The 15,146-nt window shown below is 51.5% G+C and overlaps 8 protein-coding genes across 10 annotated transcripts in view; 3 read left to right on the plus strand and 5 right to left on the minus strand.

The window, feature by feature from the left end:
* Nucleotides 1-1,406: 1,406 nt before the first annotated feature.
* Nucleotides 1,407-2,446, minus strand: H257_03354 (hypothetical protein). Its single transcript, XM_009827380.1, has 3 exons — nt 2,118-2,446; nt 1,684-2,052; nt 1,407-1,626 (listed from the first exon to the last, which is right to left on the minus strand). The coding sequence occupies exons 1-3, from the start codon at nt 2,418-2,420 to the stop codon at nt 1,456-1,458; spliced, it is 843 nt and encodes a 280-aa protein (XP_009825682.1). The 5' UTR covers nt 2,421-2,446; the 3' UTR covers nt 1,407-1,455.
* An 850-nt stretch (nt 2,447-3,296) lies between these two features.
* Nucleotides 3,297-5,686, plus strand: H257_03355 (hypothetical protein). The gene is made up of 5 exons (XM_009827381.1): nt 3,297-3,343; nt 3,410-3,576; nt 3,628-4,132; nt 4,545-5,037; nt 5,472-5,686. The coding sequence occupies exons 1-5, from the start codon at nt 3,304-3,306 to the stop codon at nt 5,644-5,646; spliced, it is 1,380 nt and encodes a 459-aa protein (XP_009825683.1). The 5' UTR covers nt 3,297-3,303; the 3' UTR covers nt 5,647-5,686.
* Nucleotides 5,038-6,208, minus strand: H257_03356 (hypothetical protein). The gene is made up of 3 exons (XM_009827382.1): nt 6,048-6,208; nt 5,870-5,979; nt 5,038-5,814 (listed from the first exon to the last, which is right to left on the minus strand). Exons 1-3 carry the CDS (start codon nt 6,170-6,172, stop codon nt 5,705-5,707), a joined length of 345 nt encoding a protein of 114 aa, XP_009825684.1. The 5' UTR covers nt 6,173-6,208; the 3' UTR covers nt 5,038-5,704.
* A 104-nt stretch (nt 6,209-6,312) lies between these two features.
* H257_03357 (hypothetical protein) lies at nt 6,313-8,983 on the plus strand. Its single transcript, XM_009827383.1, has 4 exons — nt 6,313-6,385; nt 6,449-6,697; nt 6,744-8,642; nt 8,771-8,983. Exons 1-4 carry the CDS (start codon nt 6,337-6,339, stop codon nt 8,908-8,910), a joined length of 2,337 nt encoding a protein of 778 aa, XP_009825685.1. The 5' UTR covers nt 6,313-6,336; the 3' UTR covers nt 8,911-8,983.
* Nucleotides 8,984-8,990: 7 nt separating this feature from the next.
* Nucleotides 8,991-9,989, minus strand: H257_03358 (hypothetical protein; the record flags this gene model as incomplete). Its single annotated transcript, XM_009827384.1, has 3 exons — nt 8,991-9,118; nt 9,174-9,514; nt 9,561-9,989. The coding sequence occupies 3 exons, from the start codon at nt 9,987-9,989 to the stop codon at nt 9,013-9,015; spliced, it is 876 nt and encodes a 291-aa protein (XP_009825686.1). The 3' UTR covers nt 8,991-9,012.
* Nucleotides 9,990-10,130: 141 nt separating this feature from the next.
* H257_03359 (hypothetical protein) lies at nt 10,131-12,050 on the plus strand. 3 transcript variants are annotated; one of them, XM_009827387.1, is made up of 7 exons: nt 10,131-10,346; nt 10,393-10,852; nt 10,905-11,065; nt 11,152-11,292; nt 11,367-11,408; nt 11,468-11,520; nt 11,588-12,016. In XM_009827387.1, the coding sequence occupies exons 1-6, from the start codon at nt 10,141-10,143 to the stop codon at nt 11,514-11,516; spliced, it is 1,059 nt and encodes a 352-aa protein (XP_009825689.1). In that variant the 5' UTR covers nt 10,131-10,140; the 3' UTR covers nt 11,517-11,520; nt 11,588-12,016. The 3 variants fall into 3 exon arrangements, with proteins under 3 accessions (XP_009825689.1, XP_009825688.1, XP_009825687.1); XM_009827386.1 differs by having other exon boundaries at nt 11,152-11,280; nt 11,367-11,520; nt 11,588-12,050; XM_009827385.1 differs by having other exon boundaries at nt 11,367-11,520.
* A 139-nt stretch (nt 12,051-12,189) lies between these two features.
* On the minus strand, nt 12,190-14,296 carry H257_03360 (hypothetical protein). The gene is made up of 4 exons (XM_009827388.1): nt 13,622-14,296; nt 13,338-13,557; nt 12,574-12,857; nt 12,190-12,496 (listed from the first exon to the last, which is right to left on the minus strand). Exons 1-4 carry the CDS (start codon nt 14,291-14,293, stop codon nt 12,362-12,364), a joined length of 1,311 nt encoding a protein of 436 aa, XP_009825690.1. The 5' UTR covers nt 14,294-14,296; the 3' UTR covers nt 12,190-12,361.
* Nucleotides 14,297-14,459: 163 nt separating this feature from the next.
* The window catches only part of H257_03361 (hypothetical protein), a 4,593-nt gene continuing 3,906 nt past the window's right edge, over nt 14,460-15,146 (minus strand). The window contains exon 2 of the mRNA XM_009827389.1: nt 14,460-15,130. Coding sequence (XP_009825691.1) covers nt 14,600-15,130 — 531 coding nt within the window. The 3' untranslated portion in view covers nt 14,460-14,599. The remainder of the gene's footprint in view (nt 15,131-15,146) is intronic.

Below are 15,146 nucleotides of genomic sequence, written 5' to 3' on the forward strand. Positions count from 1 at the left end.
TACCTCCTTTTCTGCGATTTTTACTCAACTCACTATACCAAAAGTCAAGTATAGTATATTCAACCAATCAGAACTCCAGCGTGATTTCATATTGATTAGACAAACCACGTGAATTTTCGAAGTTTATAGCGAATTCATAATACAGTTTCCTTTCCTACCTTTTTACCTCCTTTTCTGTGACTTTTTACTCAACTCACTACCAGTATACCAAAAGTAGACGTCAAGTATAGTATATTCAACCAATCAGAACTCCATCGTGATTCAATTTTGATTAGACAAACCACGCGAATTTTCGAAGTTTAGCGAATTCACAATACAGTTTCCTACTTTTTTACCTCTTTTGTATGCGATTTTTTACGCAACTCACTATACGAAAAGTAGAAAAGAGGTCCTTGACGTATTTTCCTAAATCGATTTTGATTGGCTCATGCTACACTGTGTTTCTGAAAACTACTTGGAACTTCCCCTAACGTAGAATGCCAATTGTTGCAATAACGTAAAGAGCCAATTTAAGATAACTTTTTTGGAGGCGTCGGAGTAGAATGGACATTAGCTTTTGAGTCCGTTACGATATTTGAGTTTTAGGAGTGACCAATAGACAAGACGCGCCGCTTTCACTTCATAATCGAATTATCAGTTTAGAGCATCTCCAACGGTAAATTCTAACCTATTGCTAAAGCATAGGTTAAAGTCAAACTTCGTTTTTACGGTTGCTATTTTGGCACTATCCGGACTTTTTAGAAATTTCGACTCGCAGAATTTCTATTTTCGCGTGAAATAGCAACAAACCCTCCGGATAGTGCAAGAATTTCTATTCTATATCCGTAACTTCGAATTGAAATAGAAATAAAAACACCGTTGGAGATGCTCTTACTGTTAGACGATGAGTTTCACAGGTAAATTTTTACTACGTAGTACTTTCTAAGCATTAGAAATATTCCGAGCTTTTGATTGGTTTGTACCCAAATTATCCGGAAAACACAATCGCAACCCTTAGAGCATCTCCAACGGTGTTTTTATTTCTATTTCAATTCGAAGTTACGGATATAGAATAGAAATTCTTGCACTATCCGGAGGGTTTGTTGCTATTTCACGCGAAAATAGAAATTCTGCGAGTCGAAATTTCTAAAAAGTCCGGATAGTGCCAAAATAGCAACCGTAAAAACGAAGTTTGACTTTAACCTATGCTTTAGCAATAACGTTAGGTTAGTACGCATATTTTGATAACCAATTCAGGACACTCTTTTTTATCTTAAAGTATGTATGTGTCGGAGCATTGAAACTGGCTTACAGTTAGTTTTAGTACGTCATTAATTGGCACTTTACATGTTAGAGTGGTTTACTGATAAGCAACTATCGTCATGGGGGCCATATTGACCAGACTATGTATGGTACACAATCGTAGGTCCGTTCCACAGTAACGTTAGTATATAATTAAAAAATAACTCTAGCTGTTCATTGCTCGTCCTCGTCGACGCCGACCCACTTTTGAAACGCGAGGAAAAACTCTTGGAAATTGATGCTCCCGTCCTTGTTCCAATCCAGTTCTTTCCACCGCTCGATGTTGAAGAACTTGGTTTTGTGCGTGGTGGTTTTGGCTTTGCCGTCTTCGGGTTTGTTGAGAATCTAGTTACCACCACCACCGTGAAGTAGTTAGTACACGTGTATGGAGAAATACCGCACCTCTTTCATCTCGTCCCACTTGATGATGCCACTGGCATCTTCGTCAAACATAAGATATGCGTTCACGACAGTGTCGAACGCTTTCGCCACGCGCTTGGCGTCGGTCGCGTCCAACTCGACGCCAGGGTCCTCCAGTGGCTCGTCCGCTAGGGGGTCCGCTGGGCTGCTGTTGGCCGCGCTTAGCCCTGGCACAACATCCAAGAGGTAGCAAATCGCCAGTGACACGGCGAACTCGTTAAAGTTGAGCGAGTTGTCCCGGATGAGGTCAGATTCGTTAAAAATGTCTTGGATGGCGGGTCGATCGATGGTTACTCCAAACGCAGACAAGGCGCGGCAAAAGTTGTCCATCTGCATGGTTTTTCGTGTCGGCTACGGGAGTATGTATGTGATTCGTCTGGGGCAGGACCAGTGTTGTTGTTGTTGTTGCTACGTACGTCAATGTGTTTGGTGTAGATGTCGCGGATACACATGAACGCCATTTCGACGTTGCCAAACTGCATGGCCACGCGTTCAAAGTTGGTGTTTTTTGAGAACGTGCCTTCGTCGTCCATCTTTTTCTTGCGAGCCTGCAGGGTCTTGATGATCTTCTTGTCCACGGAGCTCTTGGCCACGTAATCGTTGTTGTTTGTGATCCATGAATCGACGTTCTTCATCGTGCTTCCCTGGTTCGACGGGTCGACCGTCGCATTCGGCTGCGGCGTCTGTGCAGATCCTACCTTGGACTGCATGCATCCCATCACCACGCCACGGAGGAACGGTTGATGCCAACACGAAATTGGGTTTCTAGCAATCTATTTTTAGCTTCGTCGGAATGTGTGATTGGCCACTTTCCCGTGAAGTTTCTTGTTGTCCAATGATTGGTCAAAAAGGTTGGTCTTGGAGGTTCCAAGCACCAATCAAATGCTCAGCACAAAACTGACTTCGCAGACATTTTGGGTTTTCGCTGCGCTCATTACACATACCTTTACAATTCGATTGTGTGAGGTCGGAACAGCCCCCTCGCTCCATTTTACTGGCGCAATATGCCACGGGACTCAAGCCAGTTTGACCACCGTTGTGTAGTGCGATGTGACCTATACTTGCTCCTAGGAACTCCATGAGAACACAAGTACACTTCAGCACAAATGTACACTTTCGTCTGCGCATCACTTGTCAGATATACGTACACGTAATCGTTGCGGAAATTCAACATAACCTGATCGGACGGATAGTACCGATACAGTACCCATATTTATCAAGCAAATTATGTAGCTAAATCAGCTACATAGCACTGCACCATAATAGGATATATAGGAAGCAGCACACAAGACTAGTACTACGTAAGTAAGCCTACAGCGTTGGCATGTGAAATCTTACTTGCCGTCGACGGCAGAGAGCACTATGTACTGCTTCATTTTCCTTCCATGTTGGTAAACCTACCCCTGGCCAGTCACACAAAATACAGTCGCATGTTTAAAACGTCCGATAGTTTAAAACGATCGTTTGAAACAGTATTTTTCATTCAAACGTGATGTAAAGTTCTCGACTTTTGGTTTAAAACATGTATACAGAACAGTTGTTTGAAACAAATCAGCTCCCATGTTTTGGGGATGTTCCTCCATTGCCATTCGTGAATTCAACATGAGTGCCACCACCACGACCGCCAAGAAGACCGCGCAAGGTACTGTAGATGCGTCGTTCAAGCGTCATGAACATGCATGGTCTAATGAACAATACTACCTGGTAGCGCTGATCAACTTTATCGACAAGAGTCCGTCGCCGTTCCATGCCGTGTACGAAACCGCCAAGGCATTGACGTCCGCGGGCTTTACGCACCTCAAGGAAGAGGACAACTGGGAAAACGCTGTTCTCCCTGGCGGCAAGTACTTTGTCACGCGCAACCAATCTGCCATCGTACGTCCCTCGTAGATCCACCACCCGAAGCCGTCGCTCACTCTTTCCTAGGTCGCGTTCGCCGTGGGCGGCCAATACAAGAAGGGCAACGGATTCCACATCGTGGGTGCGCACACCGACAGCCCGTGCTTGAAGATCAAGCCCGTGTCCAAGATCGAGAAGGAAGGCACGATCCAACTCGGCGTCGAAACCTACGGCGGGGGTCTCTGGACGACCTGGTTCGACCGCGACTTGGGCGTTGCCGGCCGCGTGTTTGTCCGCGAGAGCGACACGAGCATGACCAGTCGCCTCGTGCTCGTGAACCGCCCCATCCTGCGCGTGCCCATGCTCGCGATCCACTTGCAGGACGCCGACGCGCGCAAGGCGTTCAGCGTGAACGCGGAAGAACACCTGCGACCTATCTTGGCCACGGCCGCCGCCGCCGAACTCACGGGCGCCCGCCCGGTGGACAAGTCTGCATCGCACCATCCGTTGTTGCTGGACTTGTTGGCGACTGAACTCAACGTGTCCGTGGACCAAATCTGCGACTTTGAGCTGTCGCTGTTTGACACCCAAGGTACACACATGATGGATATTGAGTATAATCACACTAATTTCAGTCACACACACTAATTCAGTGTTGACTTGGTCCAAGAGTGGTTCATTTGATTGGCCACTGGATGAGTGTTCTGGCTTTTGATTGGTCGTATATCGATTGTCTGTCGATTTGGTGCTGCTGCTCATTTTGGCTCAATCCTTTTGTGGCTCCATGTCGCTCCAGTGTATTATAGCTAGCATCAACACAACCCTATATATATATATATATATATATATAAATCAAGTGTCGATAGTCGTCGTATTGCTTGTATTCTCGTTATATATGTATCCTCTGACAGTATAGTGTCTGTCGCCTTCTCGGTGTATATTGCGAATCTGGGGGTTTCTACCCATCTACCTTGGTGCGATGGTTTGAAACTGAATGTATGTAGCTGGTACAATTGGCGGCATCCTGGACGAGTTTGTGTTTGCCGCGCGCCTCGACAACTTGGCGTGTACGTGGTTGGCCACGCACGCGCTTCTCGAGTCGCTGTCTTCGCTTGAGTCGGAGACCAACGTGCGCGTCGCCGCCATGTTCGACAACGAAGAGGTTGGGTCCAACTCGCTCATGGGCGCCGGCTCCAACTTCCTCGAAAGCGTCATGCACCGCGTGAGCGCGGGTCAGTTCAGCGGCGAAGGCGTGCGCAAGTCTATGCTCATCTCTGCCGACATGGCACATGCTGTGCACCCCAACTACGCCGCCCGCCATGAGCAAAACTCCAAGCTCCAGATGGGCCAGGGCCCTGCCATCAAGTACAACGCCAACCAGCGGTATGCCACGACCGGCGAAACATCCTTCTTGCTCAAGGAGATTGGCCGTCGACACAACCTGGATGTGCAGTCGTTCGTGTCGCGCCAAGACTGCGGATGCGGCTCCACCATCGGGTAAACATACAACTTCTATGTATATGTTGTGATATATATATATAGTACTTGAACGGCATGTCGTTTTGAAAGGGTATATGTATATATATATGGATGTGGAGGAGCTTATATATTTTATGAATGGTGCCGTTCAGCTCAAAGAGGTGTATATTTCTGCTGATTTTCGCCAAATCCATCTATATCGGTGTGTGTTGTAGTTATACTATATTATTAGTGTATGTCAAGTTTGCCATTCACACTATTTGAAGTCATACGGATTTGCTAGTATGCACGAGTTTGATTGGCCACTTGAAACTGTTGTGGGTTTTGATTGGTCGGTCGATTGTGTATGTGAAATGGTGAAATTATATTATTTTTATTATTATTTATATGATTATTTGTATGGTAGTAGCTTTGTATTGTTAGATTTCTGATGTCGTGTGTGATGGATGTAGCCCGATCTTGTCGACGCACACGGGTATCCGCACCATCGATGTGGGCGTGGCCCAGCTGAGCATGCACAGCATCCGTGAAATGTGCGGCGTCTCCGACGTCGAGAAGTCCGTCGCGCTGTTCAAGGCATTCTACAACGACTTTACTACCGTCGACGGCTTTGTCAAGACCGATTAAGACACACTTGTTAATGCAATCTCTGGCTTACTAGTGACGAGTACTAGTAGTACTGTAGTTAGTTGTCGCCTTGTTGTCCGGTGTACACGAGGTGTGCCGCGTCAGGGAGCGTCGATCGTTTCAAGTACGTGTCGCTGATGTACGAACACGTTGGAATGACCTTGAAGCCTGGAGGTGGAGGTGTCGAGGTGTAAGTGTTTGATATTGGAGGATCCGGAAGTACCTTGGTCGCGCGCGTATACGAACGCTGCGTCGCATAGTTTCTGTGCCAACCCCTGGCCCCTGCCTGCGGGATGGACAACCGTGTGCTGGAGGTCCAGCACTGTCGTGTTCCTGAGAACGCATTGACGTAAGGAGGTTTGTACATACTGTATCTCGAGAACGAAGTGTGTTCTGCTTACGACGTCGGTTGGCGCTGCTCGTACTCCAAGTAGCCGATTTCTTGGTTGTCGGCGGTAGAGTAGATCGCAAAGCGCTGCTTGGATGCATCATGGACCACGCCCTCCGTGTTGCCTGTCGTCGCCATCTTCTCGTGTCCGACTTCGGTTGATTTCTACACTCACTAAATACTTGAAGAGAAGAATTGGTGGGAAATTGTTATTATGACTATTTTGACGGATAATTCCACGTGAAACTGCCAATCAGTATTGTCGTAAAAATACAGTAGTTGGAGGAGCAGTTTCGACGGCGATGCTGGCGCCGGAGCAATTGGCGCGGTCCCACAGCTGGCATGCCAAAGGTAGGATCCAGTCAGCATGCGTCATCAATGGCCTCAACGCATCGATTCGACTTGTCCACGCAGATATCGTGCGCATCTCGTTGGAGAACAAGGGCATCATCGGGTTCATTGAAGTGCCTGACATGAAGCACCGTAGCCTCGAAAGCGTTCGGCCGCTGATCCTGCAGACTGTCGACGACATCCCGTTGGACTTTCAGTTTGTCCTAGACGGAGGTGAGCCGTTGAGTCGTCGCCAAGAGGCCACGCATCAGATTGCCGACCACTACCCGTGCCTGAGAATTCGAGCCGTACCGAAAAAAGTGACCAAGACCAGTAAGTTTTTACTACTTGTGGCACCAGACTGACGTGGCTGTTGTAGACAAATTTACAGTGTACAACGCCAGTGGCGATACCTTTGAGACGTGGGTACCTACCGACTACAAGTTTGGGCAGCTCCGCAAGGACGCTGCCCGGTACTGGAGCGTCGCCGAGTCGCAACTGGTGGACAGCGACGGATGTGTGTGGCCAGACGAAGCCAACATGCTGTCGCTCTTGGACGCTGACGACCTGCGACTGAAAAAGCTGGTCTTGACCTGCAAACCATCACAACTCAACCAATCCCCTCCAACGACCCCAAGCGCTTCCCCTCGTAGGGCACGTCCGCAGCCACAACACTCGTTTGTGCATTCAAATTACGAGCACCGGTTGTGGTACATCTTTACGTATTACTGCGTGCACGGCGACGCGCTGGACTTGCTCACCATGACCGCATACCAGTTCAACCGGTTCTTAAAGGACTGTGGGCTCTTTCACACGAAACAGTTCACGCCTGCGATGGGCGACATCATCTACGCCTTTGAAGGCAAAGGCAAACTGACCAAACAATCGTCTCCCACACAGCCCCACTCGACCGTCGCGTCGCCCTTGCGGTCCACCAAAGCAACGAACGGGTACACTACAACTCCGTCATCGTCCAAATCATCCATTCCCCCTCGCTCTGGATCCGGCAAGCTCGACTACGACGGGTTCTTAAACGCGCTGTTGACTATTGCGTCGCGCGTCCTGCCGCACACGAGTAGCCCCGATGACGCGTTCACGGACCTCTTGGTCAAGTTTGTCCTCCCCAACGCCACAACGTGGTCACAACATACGTGGCACGACCACAGCGACGCCTTGCAACAGCCCGACGTCACGCGGTTCGTGTCCAAGTTCACGCCCGCGCTCGTCGAGATGTTTATGTTTTACACCAACCAGCCCGTGACGGACGCCACCAAGGACGGCGGCCACTGGATGACATTTAGCGACTGCATGCGTTTCATGCAAGATTTTCGGTTCACTGAGCTCTTGCTCACGACCCAAGAATGCCCGGAACTGTTCCTCGCCGCATGCAATAGCAGCAGCAGCAGTAAGCGTATCCATCGTTCCGTCGGCGACGAAGAAGAAGCCGACGACAACGATGGCATGACAAAAGAAGCGCTGTTCCGGCGGCAAACTATGAGCTTTCCAGCATTCCTAGATATGCTGGGCCGTGCCGGACTCGTGGCCCTCACAAGGCACCGAAGCCACCTCGAACCTCTGCAGTGCGTGAAAGCCGTGTACCACCACATGACGCGGAGCCTGCGGGGGTGTCGGGCCCTGGAAATCATGCACAACCACGGACCCGTTGCGATCTACGCGTCGCGCTTTTACGCCGGATCGGTTGCATTCAACAACAAGTTCCTCGACATGTGGCGCGTCGAGGGGTCCCCGGACTACGTCACAGGCCACCTGCCCACGGCGCCGCCCCCGCTTACAAGGGGTCGTGCCAGTCTGCACCAGATCGTGCACTTCTCATCGTCACCCCCTCACTCCCCCCAGCACCATCATCGATCGAGCTCGACGTCGTTTGCGGCTGTCCAGCCAGTGACCAACATGTCATCATCGGATAAGAAGCCCGACGGGCGTGCGGCCAAGCAGCAACCCGCCGTTTTAACCTCCGATGCCAGGGCGACGACGGCAGATGACTCGCGGGTGGTTGAGGAACTGCCTAGAAGTAGCGGCAACGACGACAGGGGAAGGGCGGTACTGCGACAAGGCGCAGTCTTTCGCAAGTATGGCACGTGGAGCGCGCCCCACCGTCGGTTTGTGTGGCTCAGCGACGACAACACCCACTTGCACTGGCGTCCACTCAACAAACCAGACCAACGCAACGAAGGATTGGCGCTGGCGTCCGTGCAGAGTTTGCTGTCGGGCCATGCCGACACGACGCGGTATGCGTTTATGAAGTATCTCACCGAAGGTAACAAGAACCCAATCCCTCACCAAACACGAACGACTCGAAACGATGTTGATGTTGTCGTCCAGTCGGTCGTTCGGTCGTTCGTTCGTCACGTCGTGCATAATATGATGGTCCTATTTTTTGTATAGACAAATACATTGAGCGGTGCTTTTCGATTGTGGCCAAAGACCGGCGGCTGGATTTGGAAGCAGAATCGGAAGCAACGCGAGACACGTGGGTCGACGCGCTGCGTACATTGACACCTCCTCGTGCCAAGGCGGTGGTATAACTAGTAGGTACTAGTACTAGTAGTAGTAGTAGGTACTTCTACTACTAATAATAGAACACAATCAACGAACGACACACTCGTTTGGGTGGTGTGAACATGTGTTTACATTAGATCTTCGTCAGTCCCGACATCGAACGCGTCGGCATCTCTTGCAAACACCCCGTCGCGGACGGCGTCCTGCAGTTTGGTTGCGGGAAACGCATGCAAACTACAGGCATCATCACAGAGTCTAGACGGAAGTTGTTAATAGAAGTCGGTAGTACCTCAAGTCGTTAAAGGCTGCGTCGTACTGCACGTATTCGCTCCAAGACTTGGTGATTTTACCGACGGCCACTTCGGCGGTGTAGGGCACGAGCGCACTAAAGATGGAGGTCCGTCTGTCGGCCGCCGCCACCACGCGGTCGTCGTACGCGGAGAAGCTGTTGCCCAAGATGAACACGCGCTGCAGAGTTGTCCAGTTGGAGAGAAGGACGTTCTGGTAGAGCTGTTTGCCGCAGTGTGGCATGAAGAACAGCGTCTGCAGCGAGTCCGCTGACCGCCGGTGGCCTTGTTCGTTGGTCGCCAGCACGACAAAGTCCACGGCCGACGCGACCTCCTTGTCGTCCTACACAGAAGTTCAAGAAGGGCAAGAGAGCCATTCCTCCATGTACCTGCGTCATGATGGGGTCAAACAGGCATGCATGTTGCAGGTCGATGGCGGCATGGTTCTCCATCCATTCGCGCACGAGCACCGCACATGCTAGCTGATACGCGGCGTTGCTGCTTGAGAAACTGCCCAAGCCGTAGCACACGAGCTGCATCTTCGACGGCGTCTCGAATGTTGTTGGTAGCTGCGTTTCCAGGGCTTCGATGAGGGTGGCGAGGAACGGACTGCGCCGCATCGACTTGACATGCCGCCTCACCTTGGCAAGGAGGGTAGCGGACGCATGCTTGTCTGGAACGCTCGACGGGAGCCCCGCTTTCTGCTTGTATGCGAATGATGCGGCTTCTGTGGACGGAGGTTGCTGCTTGATGGCAGGTTTCCTGGTCGATTTTCCCTTTCGACCGACAAATGTCCATGCGTCGTCGTCGTCTACCATAATTGAAGTTGGCGAATAAGCCCAATCAAACCATTCAAAACAATCAAACATGTTTATAAAATTGCATACAATTTAACTGATATCGAACAACGTAATTTAATAAAAATGCTCAATGTGGCGGCTCTCCATAGTATTTGTACTCGTGCACATAATGGGATATGGCCAAACGTGGTTGTTTCGATACCCCGCGCCGCTCCATGATGCGGCGGTGGGTGTGGAGCGGGAGTATTCGCGGCAGCCTTCGTACTATGACATGGATGACATGACGGACGAAGAACACACCAACACAGTGGCGGCAGTCATCAACCGCGACAAGGACGTGGCGGCATTCAGCATGACGTCGATCGCTCACGACAGGTTGGTCCACCACCGTCCAAGCTGCGCGCTCATTTTGAATGTCTAGGATCCTCGTGACCACGCCGTGGACGGTATGTGAACTCCAATACCGTAACGACGACGACCAGTTCCATTTCTCCCCGCTCGGTCTAACCAAGGAATCGACGCCGACGGCGCTGGACTACGCCATGTCCAACGCGACCATGCCGGCCGACTCGTCATTGCTCGCATGTGATGTTCTCCATCTGTGGTCGTCGCGATCGGCATTGGTGCTTCTGTACCAGGAACCTCGCGGCGGCCGATGTTGGTTGACGTTACAACCGTTTTCGACGGCCACGCCGCCAGACCAAAGTTCGACCCAGATTCTGCGACAGCGCTTCGAGCAAACCTCCGTCCCCCTCAAATCTGTCACGGTCACGGTTCGCAATGGCCAAGGCCGTCATTTCCACGGCGTGCTGCTCTTTCGCACAGATTCCGTCGTCGCATGCGGCTACATTCAAGACACCAACGACAGCAACCATGTGCAGGTACGTACATCCTCCTCCGTCGCCATCCATTTGCCCCTCATGCTGCTTGTAGGCAGAGCAGCTCTCGACGGACGCATTCGCATCGTTCTTTCCGCATCTCGTAGACTGCCATGGTGTGACAGCGTATCACACGACGACCGCCACCAGCCCAGCATCCGACACGAACGAGACACCCACCACCATTCGTTTCCTCGCGCTAGGCTGTGCCAATGGGTATGTTGCGCCAACTATCGTCGGATATATATATATGTACAGTATATGCGACACGGTTTTCAGCAGTGGCCCTGACGATCGGGTAGAGTGCTGCGGGTGATGGCTGGCCCTGCCGCAGTCGACGGGTTCGAGGCGGTCGCGTGCACCAAGCAATTCGAATTGGACGGACCTATTTCGTCGCTGCACCTGTTCAACGTTGCCGACACCATCGACAGGTCCGCCGCGCTGTACGACAGTACTTCCGTTGAAGCATTCTTCGTACACTAGTGTCTATCTAGCTCACATCGTGTCGATGAAGTAGATCTCCATATACATGCGACGTGGTTGTGAACAGCAGCATCGGGTACGCCGTCGTGTACCATCACCCGTTTGACGTGGCATGTCGACCCATCATATTGCCAGAGTCCGACCACTACGACAGCCTCCTCTGCTGCGTCTCTGCCGACATTGACATGGTATACAGTACTTGTGATAGTACTCAGTAGAGGAATCTCACGGTAGTACCTTATGTGTGTGGTTTAGGATGGCCGGCCTGAGCTCTTACTAGGCACGTTTAGCAATGCGTTGATCGCGTACGCATCCCCCGACACTCCAAGTGGAACATGGAGCGTCCTCCCCAAGCCTGCGTGGGACTTCTTCTTCTTCGGACCCGTGTACTCGATCCTGTGCCAAGACATGAACGGCGACGGCGTCGACGAGCTCGTCATCGCGTCCACCGACGGCATCCACGTGCTTGAACCCGATTGCGACCAAGTGCTTGAGAAGCTCAAGGCCGTGCTGGTCGCGCTGCAGCAGCAAGACCAGTAACCTCGCCACTTCTCCTCCTTCACTCACCATGTCGCAGAGTTCACCACATCGCAGTCGTCCCACAAAGTACAGGGCTCGAGTCCTCTGTGATACAGTGTTGTGCCATACTTTTCCATTGAATACCACAACCCGTCCAAGTGTAAATGGTGTTTGAATCCATGTATTAATAATAAGTAACTTATTAATATTATTACATTTGTAATAATGTGCCAAATATTGGGTGTACTACTAGTAATTTTACTACTAATACTATTAAAATTGTATTATCAAGGTAAGAAGTATGGTGATTGGCTAAAAATCATGAAAGTTGCCGTACGATTGGCTAAAAAGATTACATTTTGTAATGCGATGAGACCTCTGAAACTTCGTTCGAGTATATGAGATTTCACAGGTCCAGCAATTGTCCAGCGACTGATTACTGTATTCCACCAGCAAACAAACACAATAATCGTGGCCAAGTCTGAAGCGTCTAGTTAGTCTCGTTCGCGCTTAGGCATATGTGGGCGTGGTGGGAGCTTTGAACAGCACGAGCTCTTCGTCCTCGGGCAACGGCGCAAAGAACGCGTCCACTTCGTCCGCCGTCACATCGTTCACATGCGCATGCTGCCACGCGGGCTTGTTGTCCTACGCAGTCAAACACATCAGCCTCATATGTCTGTCTACTCATTCCATCCATCCATCTAGCGATAGAACAACCGTACCTTGTCGACAATCACGGCTCGAACGCCTTCGTAAAAGTCGGATGAGTCGAGGAATCGGTTGGCGAGGCGGTACTCCATCTGGAAGCACTCGTCGACAGTCTTGTTGGCACCGTAGCGCATTTGACGCAGTGTCACATTCAAGCTCAACGGCGACACGGACTGCAACTTGGTCAGCAACTTGGTCGCCCATTCACTGTTGTGCGCCGTGAGCCGGTCGAAGATGCCTTGAACCGAGTCGTCGGCGTTCTTGGCGCCAAAGATCGCCTCCACAGTATCCAAAAACTCTACCAAACAACAAATAGATCACATACGCATGTTAGTAATTCAAACGAGGGTAGAAGTAGGTGACCACGTCAATCGCATCAGGTTGGAGTCAGCTTTTGCCATGGGCAAGATCATATTGTCAAGTCGGTTCGAAATTCGAGTGGGGAATCGATATACGACCAATCAAAGCCCACAACACGAATCAAGTAGCCAATCAAAACCACATTTGGACGAAAGCAACATCGAATTAGTATGTGACTTCAATTAGTGTGACCGTGGACGATCTTTACATACAGTATTGTGTTTATTCTAAACTGGAGCGACATGAAACATAACCAAATGAGCAGAAGAATTGAGCCAATCAGATTGCCCAGGAAACCATCATTAACATCGAATTAGTGTACATTGACTTGAATTAGTGTGATACCAATCACGACAATGAATAATCGATATATCGATAGATTTGGTACATGTCGTTCAAACGAGGGAATGTATTGTACCGTCGTCGACTTCGTCGGTGGTGGTTTCGATGCACACGATGGTTTCGTCGATCATGTCATCGCGGGTGTCTTCCGGCATGTCGTCGGGGAATTTGAATTCGCGCAGTTGGTCCTTGAGCACGTCCACGTCCTTGGCGTCAATGTAATGGGTGGCCAGCGCCAACGCCAGCAGTTCCGCGCCCTTGATGCGTTCCCCGGTCAAGGCCAAGAACGTGCCCAGCTACATCATCATGTTCATGGGACCCACGCGGTTTGGTGGTCGACTATATATGAGCCGTACGTACCCCCTGCCCGGCCAACGCCTGCGACGCCGACACAATCGGTTCGTACTTGTCTTTTTGGGCAAGCTTTCGGCCCAATCGCGGCAGAATGTAAGATGCGCCGACGTCCGGGAAGAACCCGATCGCGGTTTCCGGCATCGCCAACGATGTCTTCTCGGTCGCGACGACAAACTTGCCGTGCAGGGACAGGCCGACGCCGCCGCCCATGGTGATTCCGTTGAGGATTGAGATCACGGGGGTCTTCATCGTCGCCAAAATGTAGTTGAGACGGTACTCTTCGCGGAAAAAGTCGAGCGCCAGGTGGCGCGTCTCGGGGTCCTTGCCGTTGTCATAGAGGAACCGGATGTCGCCGCCCGCGCAAAATGCCTTGTCGCCCGCGCCTTCAAACACGATCGTGTTCACGGACGGGTTCTTCTCGTACTGCTGAATCATCGGCGTCAAATGGCGCACCATGGGCAAGTTGAGCGCGTTCAGGACCTTGGGTCGGTTCAACGTGACGATGCGGGCGTTCACATCTTGGCCGAACAGAACGTCCTCGAAGGGAGGTTGCTTGTACTTGGTACGCTCCTTGTCGTATTGATGCACTCGAGTGGACATGGAGGCAGCTCCGCACTCAGGGCGCAGCTGGCGGTGCAGACCTTTGAGCGCGCGCGTCGCGGCGAGTCGGCCAAGCATCTTGATTTCAAAAACTGTTCGCTGTGAATGAGTGGCTCGTATCCGGATATCCGCATAAAACCCAAAGTGGGGTTGAGATTTGGGAACCGTGCCGATGGAGCACTGAGGACTGCATGCTCAGTCGAGTCAGCTGCAAGTGCCGTCCACGCCAGTGATTCGAATCACATGAACTACACACAGCATGCATCCCCGTTTAACGTGATCTATGTCCTGTTCCATGTACACCTCGTCATGATTGTCATTTGCCGGTCCAGAATTGAATGTGTCAATAACAGATAGAGCAAGGAGCAATGCATGATACATCTACTACATAATGGTACAACATCCCTTGGGGGCGGGCGTAGGCTTCTCCGTGTCGCTGCTAGCCGGTGGCAGGCCACTGGTGCTAGCCACCGGGACTTTATCCGCCGATACCACCGCCCTGGCCACTTCGACCTCAGCAACTTGTTCAATCCCTCGAGGGGCTACAATGGGGCTCTTTGGAGCTACCACGACCTCTGCCGCGTGTTCGACCACGGCCACAGGAGTCGGGGGCGCGACGATCGTGGGGACAGCAGCCGAGCCGAACCCCCGAGGAACGGGTGCGGTTGGGGGCTGCTGCCGGACGGGAGTCGATGCCGACCCCATCCCTCGAACCGCCGGTTTACCAGCAGGAGCCGTGGCATCGGTGGCCGCCACGGGAGCCGCGACCCACAGCTTGTTTTTGAGGTCGTCGCTGGAGGATGTGCGGACGATGGGGCCTTTGTTAGCAGGCGGCAGGATGTCCGTGTCGATCACTGATCGCTTGGGGAGGACGGTGGGCACGGCGGTGTCGTCAGGGACGTACGTAGCACCCCCCTTTTGAATCCACAGG

The sequence above is a fragment of the Aphanomyces astaci genome, assembly GCF_000520075.1.
Source record: "Aphanomyces astaci strain APO3 unplaced genomic scaffold supercont1.6, whole genome shotgun sequence".
In the NCBI taxonomy this organism is placed as follows: Eukaryota; Oomycota; class Saprolegniomycetes; order Saprolegniales; family Verrucalvaceae; genus Aphanomyces; species Aphanomyces astaci.

Excerpts from the sequence above, each read along its gene's own strand:
- H257_03354 (XM_009827380.1), bottom strand. The coding sequence starts at position 2,420 with ATGGGATGCATGCAGTCCAAGGTAGGATCTGCACAGACGCCGCAGCCG. Across the intron at positions 2,053-2,117 it reads TCTACACCAAACACATTGAC|CCGACACGAAAAACCATGCA; the intron begins GTACGTAGCAAC and ends ATACTCCCGTAG. Across the intron at positions 1,627-1,683 it reads AGTGGGACGAGATGAAAGAG|ATTCTCAACAAACCCGAAGA; the intron begins GTGCGGTATTTC and ends GGTGGTAACTAG.
- H257_03355 (XM_009827381.1), top strand. The coding sequence starts at position 3,304 with ATGAGTGCCACCACCACGACCGCCAAGAAGACCGCGCAAG. Across the intron at positions 3,344-3,409 it reads CGCCAAGAAGACCGCGCAAG|CGCTGATCAACTTTATCGAC; the intron begins GTACTGTAGATG and ends ACTACCTGGTAG. Across the intron at positions 5,038-5,471 it reads GGATGCGGCTCCACCATCGG|CCCGATCTTGTCGACGCACA; the intron begins GTAAACATACAA and ends TGATGGATGTAG.
- H257_03356 (XM_009827382.1), bottom strand. The coding sequence starts at position 6,172 with ATGGCGACGACAGGCAACACGGAGGGCGTGGTCCATGATGCATCCAAG. Across the intron at positions 5,980-6,047 it reads GAGCAGCGCCAACCGACGTC|GAACACGACAGTGCTGGACC; the intron begins GTAAGCAGAACA and ends ATGCGTTCTCAG. Across the intron at positions 5,815-5,869 it reads CGTATACGCGCGCGACCAAG|GCTTCAAGGTCATTCCAACG; the intron begins GTACTTCCGGAT and ends CTCCACCTCCAG.
- H257_03357 (XM_009827383.1), top strand. The coding sequence starts at position 6,337 with ATGCTGGCGCCGGAGCAATTGGCGCGGTCCCACAGCTGGCATGCCAAA. Across the intron at positions 6,386-6,448 it reads CCACAGCTGGCATGCCAAAG|ATATCGTGCGCATCTCGTTG; the intron begins GTAGGATCCAGT and ends TTGTCCACGCAG. Across the intron at positions 8,643-8,770 it reads TATGAAGTATCTCACCGAAG|ACAAATACATTGAGCGGTGC; the intron begins GTAACAAGAACC and ends TTTTTTGTATAG.
- H257_03359 (XM_009827385.1), top strand. The coding sequence starts at position 10,141 with ATGGGATATGGCCAAACGTGGTTGTTTCGATACCCCGCGCCGCTCCAT. Across the intron at positions 10,853-10,904 it reads ACGACAGCAACCATGTGCAG|GCAGAGCAGCTCTCGACGGA; the intron begins GTACGTACATCC and ends TGCTGCTTGTAG. Across the intron at positions 11,521-11,587 it reads TCTCTGCCGACATTGACATG|GATGGCCGGCCTGAGCTCTT; the intron begins GTATACAGTACT and ends TGTGTGGTTTAG.
- H257_03360 (XM_009827388.1), bottom strand. The coding sequence starts at position 14,293 with ATGCTTGGCCGACTCGCCGCGACGCGCGCGCTCAAAGGTCTGCACCGC. Across the intron at positions 12,858-13,337 it reads CACCGACGAAGTCGACGACG|AGTTTTTGGATACTGTGGAG; the intron begins GTACAATACATT and ends GTTGTTTGGTAG. Across the intron at positions 12,497-12,573 it reads GAGCCGTGATTGTCGACAAG|GACAACAAGCCCGCGTGGCA; the intron begins GTACGGTTGTTC and ends TTGACTGCGTAG.